At 37.8% G+C, this 15,259-nt stretch overlaps 2 protein-coding genes across 5 annotated transcripts; one reads left to right on the forward strand and one right to left on the reverse strand.

Annotated features, from left to right (window-relative positions):
- Positions 1-729: 729 nt before the first annotated feature.
- Positions 730-7,900, reverse strand: LOC120637437 (CKLF-like MARVEL transmembrane domain-containing protein 4). The gene is made up of 4 exons (XM_039909281.1): positions 7,751-7,900; positions 3,966-4,131; positions 3,117-3,386; positions 730-2,239 (listed from the first exon to the last, which is right to left on the reverse strand). Exons 2-4 carry the CDS (start codon positions 4,095-4,097, stop codon positions 2,096-2,098), a joined length of 546 nt encoding a protein of 181 aa, XP_039765215.1. The 5' UTR covers positions 4,098-4,131; positions 7,751-7,900; the 3' UTR covers positions 730-2,095.
- A 707-nt stretch (positions 7,901-8,607) lies between these two features.
- Positions 8,608-14,255, forward strand: LOC120637401 (CKLF-like MARVEL transmembrane domain-containing protein 4). 4 transcript variants are annotated; one of them, XM_039909226.1, is made up of 5 exons: positions 8,608-8,731; positions 8,920-9,042; positions 10,177-10,305; positions 11,383-11,649; positions 12,934-14,255. In XM_039909226.1, the coding sequence occupies exons 3-5, from the start codon at positions 10,183-10,185 to the stop codon at positions 13,072-13,074; spliced, it is 531 nt and encodes a 176-aa protein (XP_039765160.1). In that variant the 5' UTR covers positions 8,608-8,731; positions 8,920-9,042; positions 10,177-10,182; the 3' UTR covers positions 13,075-14,255. The 4 variants fall into 4 exon arrangements, with proteins under 4 accessions (XP_039765160.1, XP_039765162.1, XP_039765161.1 ...); XM_039909227.1 differs by lacking the exon at positions 8,608-8,731 and adding an exon at positions 8,757-8,773; XM_039909228.1 differs by lacking the exon at positions 8,920-9,042.
- The last annotated feature ends 1,004 nt before the right edge of the window (positions 14,256-15,259 follow it).

Here is a 15,259-nt window from a genome sequence, read left to right on the forward strand (position 1 = left end):
TGTCATGTTATAAAGAATACTTTGTTAAAGCAAAAAATATGGCCACGTTGAGTTACTTAGCTTTCATGATAAATGTACACGGACTTCATAAATAGCCTATAATAGTCACTGCTAGACTGAAGGGCTCTGTAGGTTGGGGATCGCAGTAGATGGTAGTAGTAGCATAGAGGACGCTGCTGCGAGCTCTCCGTTATATTCCTTTAGTCGCTTCGAAGTCTAACCAAAATCCGTTTTGCGTCGATTATCATAATAACTTGAAAAGCAAAGCGACCCAACTTGGTAAAAATACTATCAATAAGTTTTATAAACATTTAGTATGAACAGAAAACATACAGATTGTGTGTTGGTACGCGATGCGTTGCAGCGACAGAGCGGCGTTCTACGCAGACAAACCCTGGTGTAGCAGGCCAGCGTCGCACAATGCTCACGACGTTATCGTGTACGGCGTGTATTCGAGTACGTCGTAGTTACGAAACCATAGAGACCATAGACTAACTACGTTGTTTTGGTTATGTATTTTGTATTTAGTTCAAAGAACGCACCAAAGCTCTGCGCCTCAAAACCTGTTTGGGCGTCAGTGCGTCGAAAAAGTTACGGTGCGTCACTGCAACGCACCGTGCGGACCGCCGGTTGGTGTTTTCGTTCGAATAGTTAAAGCTCTTTTGAAGGCACATACTTGTTTGTGAGGTAAGAACAGCCGCTTATTGTTATTTTTTTGTCGCTGTTGGCTGTCGCCCTCTGTGTTACCGACTGTTAAATGTAACTGAGCGACAAAACGCCCCGATTCCTTACATGAATTTCAAACAACTTGCCATGATTTGTGGGCGCACGTACCCCAGAGTCATCGGTTGCTGGAACTATTTGTCGCCGTTTTGCGATGTATCTACAGCGAGCACACTTCCGTATCTGTTCATAGCACTCCACTTGGCGACCAAAAAAAACGCAATGAGCGGTGGCCCTTATACATACAGACGACTTTTTATTCGTCTTTCAACGGCCCAGATAATTGTGAAATGTTGATGGGTTACAAATATTTCAATAAGTAATGAATAATTACTTGGGTGCAATGAGAAACATCCTATAGATACTGCAAAAGGCGCGGTGCAGCGGCAGTTCTACGCGGTATTACAGTTTCGGTGGTTGGTTCACTCTTGTTCAACATTCATAAAAGTAGTTGCCGATTGTAAGATGATAAAAATGTCGCCGTTTATTGTTTCTTTTTATAAAATAGTTATCATTATAGCTATTTCGGTATACATAAATGTATAATAGGTGCTGATTTGTGATTGGTACAAATCCTTAACTAAACTAAAACTTACTTACATATAATCGCAACATGCGTGCTAGGTTTTACGTACCTATTTGTCATGGAATAATTGAATCAAATCAAATAATTAAACAGGGAACAGTTGCAATATTTTAGTTTAGTTGAGGCTTTGTATACAACTTAAGATTAAACATTATCTATATAAAAATATTTAAAAAGTACACTTACCGAAGTTACTTTGTATAAAAATGAAAATAAAATCGATCGATCGTCGCCTTAAAGTACCACGCAAGTCAAATAAGCATAGTTTTAAGGAGATGCAAAAACACTCTGTTATATTTTAATACAAAAATTGCATGATAAACCTTTATAAAATAATGATAGAAATACAGTTTATTTACGCCCTGAAAACTGCGTTAATTTACTTACGCGGATGATAGAAATACAGTTTATTTACGCCCTGAAAACTGCGTTAATTTACTTACGCGGATGATAGAAATACAGTTTATTTACGCCCTGAAAACTGCGTTAATTTACTTACGCGGTATAGCAACGAAATTCAACATTAGTTGTGTCATGATTTTTATGTAAAAATTTTAACAATAATTATATATCAACAAAAACAATAATGAAACAGTGTAAGTAGTTAAGTTAATAACAAATCGAAACCAGTCGAAAATTTCCGTGCGTTGCAGTCGTGCTTGAGTGCTGTAGTACTGCCTTAGTATAAGATTTGCTCGCTCGCCATAAACTCTATACTATAAAACGGGCGGTTAATTGTCGCAGCGAATGAAGCAGTCCGCGTAGCCGTCGGCGGCGGAGTCCCGGCTAGTAGCCCTCGCGCGGCGGGCTCACGGACGCGGTCTGCTTGGACACCACGCGGGAGCCCTGCGCCAGGCCGCCCGCGCGCACCGCCGTGTACTTGAGGAACGCGTCCAGCGCGTACGCCACCGTCGCCACCGAGCCGAAGAACTGTTATCGGGTATTCAGTCATAAGTGCCGTGTGGTGACGGCAGATCGGAACACAGCTGTCACCACCCGAAAGATTCCCGAGGATATCTTATAATTCATATTTATATTATTATTTTTAATAATCTATAGTTAAATACTTATTTAGGTTTTCAATTTCTTTTTTTTAAATTGTGACCGGAGATAACAACGATAATGCTGTATGCACATATAATTGATTATTGTAATGGTACTAGACAGAATTTGTAATTCTAACACATATTTTTTTTTTATGAATGTGGTTACAATTAATTGCTGGTGTGTCTTATGAATAAATAAATATCGTACGAGGCGTCTAAGGGGATATACTATGTGGTTATTATGGGCAAACCCCCAGTTGGGAGAGGCCTTTAGTTTAGCAGTGGACTGTTATAGGCTAACTGAACTGTACTTTAAGATTTGCATGTCGTCTGACTGCGACTAAACATGTGTAATTTTTTGTTGGATATTACGTTTATGATATGACCTTACGTTTTTCTTTTAGGCAATCATGTTGATACATAAATGTCCGGGGATTTACAACCGGCTCGCTTATTTGTGCGACCAAGCAGCATGGTTTAGCAGGCATATGGCGCTTGACACCTACGCCTCAGGTTTATGGACACGGGGCGGCACGTTACGACGTACGTATTGCTTTCATGTCCTACGAAGTGTTGCTTTGTCGATAGGAGATGGTTTTACACTAACCACTAACTGCACCTTCTGCTGAGTCCGTCAATTATAAGACACCATAACAAAGCGATGAAATATTTAAATCGTTAATGCTGAAGTGGGTTCGTTACCTGATCCTCCTTTCACGCAGCAACTACCGCATTAGTGACATTAACATGCTATATCTCACCGTGGCAGCCGTGTGCGCGTTGTCGTAGTACGCGGTGCCAACCAAGATGGCGGCGATCAGATACAGCAGCGTCCAGAGCGCCGTGAACACAAACTCGATCTTCAGCCACGGGATCTTGTAGAACTTCTCCACCAGGTGGAATAGGTACAGCCCCAGCAGGATGCCCGTGAACCAGAAGGCGATCATGGCGATCCAGTTGAAGTACGTGCCCTGGCTCAGCACGCCGAACTTCGACACCAGGATGCACACGAAGCCCAGCAAGCTACACGCCTGGCCACCCACACAAAATGGCGGTATAAGCATTTCGTCCGTAAGTACAGAAAACATACTAAATAAAATAAAGGCATCTTTTATGTATAATATACATAAATACTTATAATATAATATAAGAAGCAGGATGGGTGCCCACTGCGCCAGTCGGCCGTCAAAATTCAAACTCAAATTCTTTATTTATAATTTTTAATTTTTATTTATAATTTTATGAATTTTCTCGAGTCTTTGACCGTCGTCTAAGACGGTGCCGCCAAGCAATTTCGCGTAGAAACCGATTTTTGTGCAGATTATTATTTATTTATTAGCTAAATGGAAACCAACAGTAATGCTGTATTTTTATAACACATAAACCAATGAAGTTTCCACAACTTAGTAATACAAAAACGATAACATTAACCACAATTGCGTAGGAATTAAGTACCAAGCGAAAATTATGCAATTTAACTGAGATACCCTCCAACAGGTTAACCCGTTACAATCTTAGACTGCATCACCGCTTAGGTATCACCTGGTGAGATTGCAGACTAGTACTGGAATAGAAAAAATAGAAGAAAGGGCCATCAGCCGTCAACTCACCACTTGTATAACCTTCAGTATACCCGGGACAGTCTTAATATAAGAGGGGTCGAAGCGTATGTTGGTCTGCACAGTGGTGCTGGACGTCACCGTGGTGGTGGTGTGTTGCCCCGGGAACCCTGCCTCTTCCATTTCTGTAGCTTGTGTTAGCTTAATGTTAGCTTAACTGAAAAATATCGCATTAACTTATTTTTAACGGGCGTGAGAGGGTCACCAGCATCAGTCTAAATTCAAATTCAAAATTAATTTATTTTAATTGGGCTTAACATAAGCACTTTTGAAACGTCTAGTTTGTCTGTTTGTAGTGACTCTACCACCTATAACAGTTAGCTGGACTATAGTTAGTACTTAATCACCACGCTGGACAGGCGGGTTTGGTGATCGCAGTAGATTGTAGCACGGAGGACCCTACTGCACGCTCCGCGATATATTCCCTAAGTAGCCTCGTACGACACTAGCGGGAAGAGGAAGGGTGGTGACAACTGTAATTCTTATCTGCTGCCACCACATGGCACCATATGCGTAACTTAATGAAGGGAAACTATTGATGTAGAAAGAAACTTGTTTCGAATAAATACAATTTTAATGACTGGTTTCTAGTTTTTGATGAAGAAATTTCATGAATACTGCTCTACGGATGGCTGACGCCCGTCGCCACTCATCACATAAATTATCAATAATTACCAAGTTAATTATACAAGTTATTACAAAGATGCGGTATTAAGGGCGTGAGACTATATTCCGTGAAATAAAACAAGGAAGTTGTCAAAGTTTTCTCTGAGATCGTTTTATTAAGTAATTGACAGCGTTGTCTCTGTACTAATATTATAAAGAGAAAAATTTGTTTGTAATCGAATCACATTAAACTCTGAAACCACTGAACCGATTACCGATTCTGGAGAGGATTTATGTGTATACAAAAGTAACTGTTTTGTTATGACCCACGTCGGATGTGAACGTGGGGAAGTTAACAATACCAATTTTAAATGGTAGCTAAAGCTGCGAACGGATAACGCGTTGTAGTGTAATCGTGATCGTGATCATACTAATGGGCGTTACTGTCAAAAGCCAATTGGTTCCAGCTGCGAGCTTATCGCGAGACGTGCTCATAAGGTTTGCTGATAGCCACCATAAGGTTTGTAAGAGCGTCATCAGGGGGTGGAACGAGCGCGTACCTCGACAGGAGTTGAGGCCCCACGGTTGAGGTTGGAACCCCTTGGGTTGACTCGAAGTCCGAATCTTACAGACATCCTCACGCGTTCTATAATTCGTATTTCGAGTTTGTTTAATGTTGGCCGGTTTGGCTATTTTAGATTGGGGTTCAGGCCGTACGCCCCCGTGACCTAGGATAAGACCCAGTTCCGGTTAACTCCACGGAAGCGGTGGATAGAAGAAGGCGTTACTTTGCGGAAATCCATGATATATTATGAAAATTAAGCTTAATTTGCTATAGTCCGGGAAAAGCACGAGAATCTGTATGATGTTATTTATACTTTCTCCAATCCTTATACTCCACACTAAACCGAACATTATAAAGTCAACATGAAGATGCTCCGGTTTCGGAGCGAAACGTGCGTAGAGGGTACATTGCGCAAGATCTGTTTGGTGTGGAGTATAAGGATTGAAGATATTATAAATTACACCATACAGATTCTCCTGCTTTTCGCGGACTAAGTATAGCAAATTAAGCTCAATATTTATAATATGCGACGGAAGACGCTGTGCAGAGATTGTATTGTATGCATATGCATACAGATTCTCGTGCTTTTGCAAATTAAGCTTAATTTTCATAATATGTTATGGATTTCCGCAAAGAAACGTCAATTTCTATCCAATATATAGCGTAGTACTTTTTACCCGACTACTTCCGGTCCCCTCAAGGGCAGCGACTAGGGGACGGGCTTTGCAATCGGAAGTGTAATAAGACGTAGCGTCCTATTACACTTCCAACCACTTACGGTCACGGGACTGCCTTGATAACCCCAGTAGTTAGCACTAACTATAATGGGGCATTAGGCACGACAAGTTTCAATCACAGCACTCAACATTTTTTTATCTCACTGAGTAGGTATTACATTATCGATTTGTATTAGTAAATCTATTCTTTTTAATGCAACGAGCAATGACGAGATATCAGCTGATAAGAGTTAAAAGCTAGTTTTCCATTCAAGTTCTGGCGGATTGCCGGAATGCCTCTAAAATTTTACGTCAAGTTCTGTCCCCTGTATTATATTTTACTGTGCTCTTCTGACAAAGCCGTAAGGTCCTTTTGGGTGATACACATTACGTAACCAATCACGAAAATACCACGCGAAAATGTCAGGGGTTACATAATGAGTCATCTCACATCTGGCAACCTTAACCTTTACGCTTTTTAGTCCAAGTTTATTGACCCAATAGCCCTAATCCTTTTCGGTTTCTACGCATCATAATTTTACCACAAGTGCACACAGCTGAAGCTTTCAAGCAGCAGAGCCCTGTATTCGTATGCCAAGCAGTGGTAGCCTATTGGGTACACTAGGCTATCAACGTGGGTTTGGACAGATGATTAGTCTTGGCCTTTTGGGGGTTGGTTAAGCAGTTGGAGAAATCACATTATATAGTTCCACTCCACTTCCATACAATAAAGTTGTGCTGTTGTATTTGTATCTTTGTAAATTTTCTCTGTGGTGTACAATAAAAGTGTATTCATTCAATAAAGATTCATCATAAGGATCCACACAGTTATGTAGTTGATATGGTGTTTTTTGATTTACTGTGAGATGGTGATAACAAAAATAGATTTACCCGGCTTAGTTTGTTGTGGGCTGTTCTTAGACCAGGGCGCGTTTGGGTAGCTTTAGGTTTAAATTGGCCAATGAAGTTATGTAAACATATTATATGTATGAACACTTCATAAGTGCCTGTGACAGGCCTACATGAATAAAGAAGATTTGAATTTGAATTTGATATCCCACAGATTTGTACTTTTCTAAGCATATGGGGAAACTCAAAAGATGCCAACAAAACTTTTTTTTTTTTTTTAGTCTCGGAATTGCCTTCCAGCTTCTGTGATCTTCTGCACTTAATATTACTCTGCAACAACACTGGCCATCAGGCATGGATTTAAATATATAATTATTCACAAAACGGAACAACTTTGATGAATTTGAATTTATACATTTACTTTATACTTTTTGAAAAATAATTTCTCGTTCAATAAGGAATTATCAAAAATATTAACCTCCAGATTTTAGTTAAGTAGTTTATTTGTATAACATTAATATTCCCTAATAGGTCTATGAGGCCCTACAACACATGTAGTCATTTAAATAATGTAAAATACTACTAACCACAAAACACAGTGTGAAATACTATATGCAGACCTTATCTGTTGACTTTATCACTAAGCCAGAAATTGGTAAAACTGCCAAATACATATAGAAATTGTTAATAAAAAAATAAAACCACAAATTAAAATAGAAACGAGTACATTATCTTTAGTCTATCGTCTAATGCGTTTTTTTCCTTGTAAATGCGGTGATAAAAATGTATTGCATGAGGGAAAAACTAGCTAACTAAAAAAACTACGTTCGCTGGTAAATTTTAAAAACTAAGTCAAGGAGGCAGTTATACGAAATCTTATTCATTTTCCTATTAATGAAATAACGTGAGAAACATAATATACAACTATAATGTAACAAGACGACTCGTCACCACCTAAAATAGAGTTTATTGAGTAATACAAAATAGATTCAACAAGAATAACGCTTGACCAAATGTTTTTTTTTAAATTCTAAGCTCACCTCGCTTTTCTATAAATTCTGCTAGTGTTTCACACTTTTACTTTAAACTAAGTAATTAAAATTTCAAATAAATACTTATAAACATAAACACAACAGGACAATTTTGTAATTCGTATAAATTTCCAATTTGAATGACATTTCCTTCCTTGAATAAGAATCCACCCACCACAGAGGCACATACCAAGATAAAGGCCTCCCACGAATTCGATTGAACGATTAGAACGTAGTAATTTTTATTTTAGATTAGTTTTATGAAACAATATATTTTACATTCATTTTATTACATGAAAATAACAGCCATGCCAGCCAACACCGTTCAATATTCGTATATTATTTGATTTTAAGGTATATTTCCTTATTCAAATGTTTTCAATTGTTGATAGCATTTTCATAAATAATCTTGTAAGTGTCCGTGTTATCTTGAGTAGTGTGCGGGATAATCTTTGGTGGTTTATAAATCTCTGGAAATTTGTCAATAAATAGAAAAAAGTGGGAAACCATTGAATTGAAAAGGCGCCTTAAAAGTACCATAATTTTTTTATTACAAACATCCACTCGCAACAATTTCACACATCCAATCGTTTTCATTAGTGCCTCCGTCCTCCGCAACCTCTGCAAACACCGAAGACACTCGTGCCATCTAAACACCCCATGAACTCCTGCACTCCCTCCTATTCCGGTCCCTTATGCCAAATAGACATCTATGAACCAAAACTTTATGAGATTCAAAAAAACGCGCCCTACTTTTCCCAGAACGCGCCTTGCGCGTTCCTAGTGTGCGACAGTGACATTTAACAGATTATAGAATTGACATTGACTTTTAATACATTTTATACCTATATTCTCTAAAGTGTCAATCAAGTGGAAGGTAATTTTATGAAGATTTTTCGAATTTCTTGAAAATATCTACTATTCGTTAAATATTTTAATAGGTACTCTAAACTATGAAGTGATGTCAGCGTTATTAGAAACTGACCCACGGTAATTGTTTCATTATTTTATAGCAGCAACTTTGAACTTCACGTAGGTATTTACCATGTAAACAATAGGTTACTTATCCATTGCGTCTGTTGTTAAAACACCGTGAAGTGAACAAATCATGGAATGCTATTTTAAATATATGAGTCAGAGATGCATTTAACACATTTCGGTATCGGTTTGTGATTTAGTGTCAAGGAGAGGCGATGACTACATCCTACATCCTTATCTCCCTTACTGAAGAGCAGTGTTATCTAACTGCGGAGTTTCAAATTTAAATCATTACAATAAAGAGCCATCTTTACATTAAATCGGTAAGTATTATAATAGTTAATGTTTCAACATAGTTCTCATGCTCAAATAAATATAAAATGAGTTGACCTAAACCTAATATCAATACAGATACATTGTTTGCTAAATATGTGAAAAAAGTGTGTGTAAGTTAAAAACAAAACTTCTAAAAAGTGGTGATAGCACCTACATCCATACCTGCCCTACTCTAAAGTATGAGCGTAATAAGCAGTCTATGGAAGCACAAAGCTTAAGATAAGGAGGCCATATTTGCTATCACCATGAAGGTGTTTTGGCAGCAATTAGTATAAGAGGGGTACATTAGCCTGAGGCAATCACAGTGAAAGTGATGTCAGTGTAAAAAAGCATCTCATCTGCTCTCAAGAATATAAAGGTTATTATCCTTTTCTATCTTGGAGAAGGTCTGTGCAAAATAGTGGAAGTTTGATTAGGTAGATTTTGCCTACATGGGGCCACAAGTTGGCTACAACAATTTTTATCAGTAGTCGATCAAACACATTATGGTATACTAAGGAAAGCAGGCTGCAGCATCCTCCTAGCTACTCTTACCATCTACTGTAATCACCAACCATTTCCAATCACATTGGTCCATTTCTTACTTCCTTCTTCCACTATAATATTTGTTGCTCATGGTCTCCTCTACTATTTTTCTACATTGTGATCTCACTTTCACTTCCTTCTTCCACAATTTCAGCTTTCGAATTTTAAATTAAGGTAAATCCTCTGCCACACAATCCATCCACCTTTTTCTGGGTCTATCCCTCTGCCTTCTTTGCTGTGGCGACCATGTTGTTGTTACCTTGACCCCTCTGTTGTTTTGCTTTCTCTCTAGGTGTCCTAAGCACCTTTGGTCTATCAGTGGACTAAAATATGCTATTGGTGATGTTTCTAATCAGCTTTGCATGCTCTTATTGCTCTTATATAATCCAATTTAAAAAAACTTACAGTAACCAAGCAAATTATAAATACTCCTTAAATATTGACCAGTTAAATACAGGCTTGACAAATGTGATTATAGTCTTTGTTATAATTTTTTCATTAATTCATTTTCAACCACTGAGATACAATTATAATAGTAGATTTGGGCCCAGATGATGCACTACACCAAAACTTTTTCTTTTTATATTAATTTACAGGCAAATATGGTGTCACAAGCTCAAGCCCCACAAAGCATGGGCTCAACCAATGTAGTGTTTAGGACAGAAACTCGCTTTGATCCCTCCTACTTGAAAACAACTCCTGGAATTATGAAAGCTACTGTGATTGTAAGTTGTAATTTTATAACATTATTTTCATCAAACTTGCTTTCTCTCTAGGTCATAATATGGCCCTTATGATGTCTACGTAAGGTTTATCATCCAAGCTATTATGTACTTTAAATACAATTATGCATACTAGTAACATGAATACATAATATACTATTATGATGGTTCTGAACGTATACTGCTGGAACTATCCACAGTCTATTAAACTACTCCAAGTTTAATAGACTGTGGATAGTTAAATAAGAGAATCTTGATTTTTGAATTTACTAGTATTTTCCTTGCCACTATATAAAAAGGAGAACAAAGTAATACATTACATAGTAACTTTCTAAATTTTACAGGGCACAGACTTAAAAAAGGTAGAAAATATTTATTTCTTGCTTTTTAGTTGTATAAAAAATTACAATTCTTGTTTGTATAAAATTTTTTTTGACAGCTTTCAGTGGGTAGATTCGCAATCATATCTAAGTTATAATAGCCGAATGTCAACTGCTCATAACCTTTTACAAAATATTGCTTTTTAGAAGCCGGCCGTTCTTGAGGAATTCTCCCGGCATTTCATCATCAGTTCCTTTATTGCGACAAGCATAAATTGCTTTTCTACTATATACCATAATAGGAACCAGTGTAATACTTATTATTGTGTAGTTCCGATTGCCATCAGTGGCCTTCATCATCAGTTTCACTTGACCAAATAGTGCTTTTTGATAGCAAATGCTCAAATCACTATCGGTGTATATATTTGAAGAGTTAAACTTATACAGATCCTGAACTGGTTAAAATGGGACTACATGAGAAATATACTATCTTCAAATTGCTTTATAAAAGACAGAGTTCGGAGCTAACATACAAAAAAATACAACCGAATTGAAAACCTCCTCATTTTTTGTACGTATGTTAAAACGAGCAACCTGCTGAGTCTCTTGTTGGCTTCTTTTCGGTGGAATCTGACTTCCGAACCGGTAGTAGAGTCACTACAAACAGACTGACTTTGACGTTTCAAAAGTGCTTACAAAACCAACCTACTTGAAATAAATTTTGAATTCGAGTTTTTGAATTGGTTACCCCGCGTCGCAGGTCCTTAACCTCCTGGGCTTTATCTGCATACAATCATCAGCGTTCTGGTCGAACGGGCGCGGCGTGTACTTCAACATCGTGGCGCACCTCGGCCTGTGGTTCAGCGCGGCGCTGTTGCTTGTGTACGTGTTCCACCTGGTGGAGAAGTACCACCGCTTCAGGTGGCTGCAGGTGGAGCTGGTCGCGTGCGGCGTACTGGCGTTCTTGTACTTGATCGCGTCCACCATCGTGGTGGCCTTCGGCTCCGCTGCCTACTCTGCGGCTGGGGTGAGTCGCCTCCATGCATTTGTTCTATTGGCTGACAGGCTTCGGCCTCGGCTACCACCCTACCGACAAAAACGTGCCGCTCAAATCGCGTAGAAACCGACCCAGGATATTTTTTTTCATGTAGCTCTATCACAGGCATTTATGGAAGCGTTCACACATGCATATGTTTACATAATTTTAAAGGGATAGTCCATAGCTTCGATCGCCAAATTAAACCAAACGCGCCCTGGTCTAAGAGCCCACAATAAACTAAGCCGGGTAATTTTTTTGCTATCACCATCTCACAGAAAATTAATATAAATCTATGAAGTAAGAGCAATTCATACCCAAGCTTTATTAATTAACCCTTAACATTACAATAGGATTTTTCTGTAAGCTTACATTCTATGTAAACCGAACTTATTTTATAATACACTAACTGTACGTGTAAATGAAAACCGAAATATTACTGCATAGGCTTTAGACGACATTATTTACGGTCTCTGAGACTATCTCTGAAACCGAAATGCTATAGTTTTTGAGTAAACCACTGTCATAGATTTTGAAAGAAAACATATACAGCCCTTACATTTCATGCAATATTAAAATCAAGTGACTCCTGCCACTTTAATAGGTACGCGTCGCGTATCGTAGGTACTATGCACGTGTCGGTCTTTTATCATCAATAGGGTTGTCATAAATAAACAATTGTTATATATAAATATGCTTCTTTTGATTTAATATTTTTACAGGGTGATTCTTTATGAAATATACTTATGCGCCATTCAACGTGCGTATTTCAGTTTTCGGTTACACATTGTATACACTAACAGTATCTTACTACTTATCACCACTTATCACCAGCTTAGTAGAAGAGATTTTTGTTAAGCGACATTGCTTTGTTCCGGTTTAAAGGTCGGGATTTCCGGTGGAATTACAGGCAGACAGACAGACAGACAGGCAGGTTATACTACTGTGAGATTGCAGTCAAGGGTCAAGTTGTAGCGTATTAAAAAAGACGCGGTCAAGTGCGCCTCGGACTTGCTCATAAACGGTTCCGTACAGTTGTAATATAAACGTCAAAATAATCATGTATGTTATGTTAAACATTTATTTTATTTTGTATTTTTAGTATTTATTATTATAGCGGCAATAGATATATGTACTTTATCCAAAATATCAACTGTCTAACTATCGCAGTTCATGAGATACGGACATACAGTCGGCGGAGTCTTAGTAATAGGGTTACCATTTAGGTACGGAACCCTAAAAATTTGATACTAAACGAGTCTTCCACGTTTCCAGTTCTTCGGTTACCTGGCGATGGTGCTGTACGGCTTGGATGCGTTCATCAAGGCGCACCAGATACAGGCGGCCGAGATCGCGCAAGGCACCTGCGTGCCCGCCAAGCCCGTGCACGTCACCACACCGCCCGCCGCGCCGTGACGTGGCGGGCGCGGGCCACACAACCATCGCTATCCCATCCGTAGCCACTGCTGGACTGAAGGACTGTTGATCGCAGTCGTACGTACTACTTCCGCGGTAAGACTCTGTCCTGCCGTCACCACACAGCGTCGCTACATACCACTTCCCTGTTCCCACACAACAGTCTAACTACAGCATGGATATTGCATTAATGGCAAGAATCCTCCTCCTACAAGATAATCCTATAAATTTTAGGGTAAGCAGTGCTTTTGTGCATCTACGAAGTGCACGCCACTGGCCTAGAGACATCGTATTCGACCTCGTTTTTTACATATTTTGAAATCAGTGTTAATAGTTTCCACAGTTTAAGTAAACAGTATACTTTATTACCAGGGGTATTTTAAGACTACGATTTTTGAAGTCGATTTAGTTTAAGTTAAAATTATTATTTAAGTCATGTAAAAATGTATATAACTTTTATTTATTTTGTGTCCTATGTGTTATCTTTTTTTATCATATTTGTATTTTTGTATTTGTTGCTTCTAAACACGATGCGATGGTGGATCATTAAATATAGTAAACATATAACATATATTGTTTTATAACATATGTTGTATGCGTTGGCAACCCAAAATTCACAATAATAGTGGGAAAAAAAGTGTATGGCTTACTGCTTTTGTATAAACAGTATTATTTTAAAATAATAGTTCATTTGACATTCCAAAAATAAGGATTATAATTGAAGAGTACACGGAAAGAATGATCGAAGTTTTTTTTATAAATTAGACGATAAATGATTTGTTCACTTAGAAGACTCATAATAATAATTTCTGCCTTAAAATTACTGCTAGTACTTTGGTTTCATTATTTACTAAAAAATTGAAATATTTTATATTTTTCAAGTTCAAGGCCCAAACCATATAAATAATCAAAGTCTTAGTGGAAATATTCTAGTTGCTTGGGACTTTATTTGTGGTCTTGTGGTGTGTTTTCCTCTATTATCAGGTTGAACTACTCCAGACTTCAACTGTTGCTTTTAAATTGTTATTCCATAAAGGGATAAAATGCCGTATAACAAATCTGAATTTCTAAATTAGTATCAGTAGTTTGTTGTAACACTTTGACTCTGAAACTGTATGCTGCATCTCGTAAATTATTTATTTATTTATTTATTAGTAATCCAACAGCGTTACAAACAATTTTGGTTAAGGGTTTATCTTATTAGTAAAATAAGGCCAAATCTAGATTATATAATATATAAAGCCATAGGTACAAGTACAAAATATACAAAATAATCACTTACGATATTCACAACAGCATGAATGAGTGTGAGTGTGCGTAAGTGTGTGCGTGTGTTCGTAAGTGTGCAAAAATGAATGATTTCACGATGCAGTTTAGTTATTTCATTCTTCAATTGTGTTTTCGATAAATGAAATATATCAAGTTTTGAATAAAATTTATTATAGTTTCTTGCCAGACGCAATATTATAGAATTCTGAGCATAATTTGTATTTGACTTGGGGACAACCAGTAGGCGCCGGTGACGTGTTCGAATCGAGGAGGCATTCAATGAGTAGGCTGACAGTAAGCTGGGACAATTTAGTTTGCCTCATACTCCGGTAGTCGAGAGGTCGTCTTTTCATTATAGGTGTATAGTAACTGTAATTTCCCGCCAAAACTGGTTTTGCTCATTTAATTGAGTTAAAGTTGTTTAGAATTTGATTTTGGTTTACATTCGATAGTGTCGTAACGTTTACATTTCTTGCGTGTAACAATAATTGCTTAGATAAAGTGTTGTATCGCTAATACGGCTCTCAAATTTTTATCTACCACAACATCCTCGATAACGCTTTCACAGTCAGACATGTAGAAAATTCTTTAAAACGAATTAATTTACCGGCGAAAACAACAACAAATTCAAAGAAAAACGAATGTTTCTCCTAGTTATGTCACAGAGCAGGAGAACGTATGACTATTCGATCGAAAACTTGTAAGAACGATCAAAGTCCTCGGACTCTGATCGTTTTACCGTTTAAAAACAAAACGTGATTTATCGTGATTTTGTAAGTTTATATTTTTTTCATGTCTAGGCTAAGGCAAGCTTTAGGGTGACTTTGATCGTTCTTTCCATTACTGTATAACATAACGTCAACAATATTAAAATAAAACTGGTTTAAGCAAAGGTAGTAAGGTGGCTGAGCAACAG

This window comes from Pararge aegeria, chromosome 3, assembly GCF_905163445.1.
Source record: "Pararge aegeria chromosome 3, ilParAegt1.1, whole genome shotgun sequence".
In the NCBI taxonomy this organism is placed as follows: domain Eukaryota; kingdom Metazoa; phylum Arthropoda; class Insecta; order Lepidoptera; family Nymphalidae; genus Pararge; species Pararge aegeria.

Coding starts and splice junctions, on each gene's coding strand:
- LOC120637437 (XM_039909281.1), bottom strand. CDS start 4,097: ATGGAAGAGGCAGGGTTCCCGGGGCAACACACCACCACCACGGTGACG. Junction 3,387..3,965: donor TACTGAAGGTTATACAAGTG/GTGAGTTGACGG, acceptor GTGGGTGGCCAG/GCGTGTAGCTTGCTGGGCTT. Junction 2,240..3,116: donor ACGCGCACACGGCTGCCACG/GTGAGATATAGC, acceptor ACCCGATAACAG/TTCTTCGGCTCGGTGGCGAC.
- LOC120637401 (XM_039909226.1), top strand. CDS start 10,183: ATGGTGTCACAAGCTCAAGCCCCACAAAGCATGGGCTCAACCAATGTA. Junction 10,306..11,382: donor TTATGAAAGCTACTGTGATT/GTAAGTTGTAAT, acceptor CCCGCGTCGCAG/GTCCTTAACCTCCTGGGCTT. Junction 11,650..12,933: donor CTGCCTACTCTGCGGCTGGG/GTGAGTCGCCTC, acceptor CCACGTTTCCAG/TTCTTCGGTTACCTGGCGAT.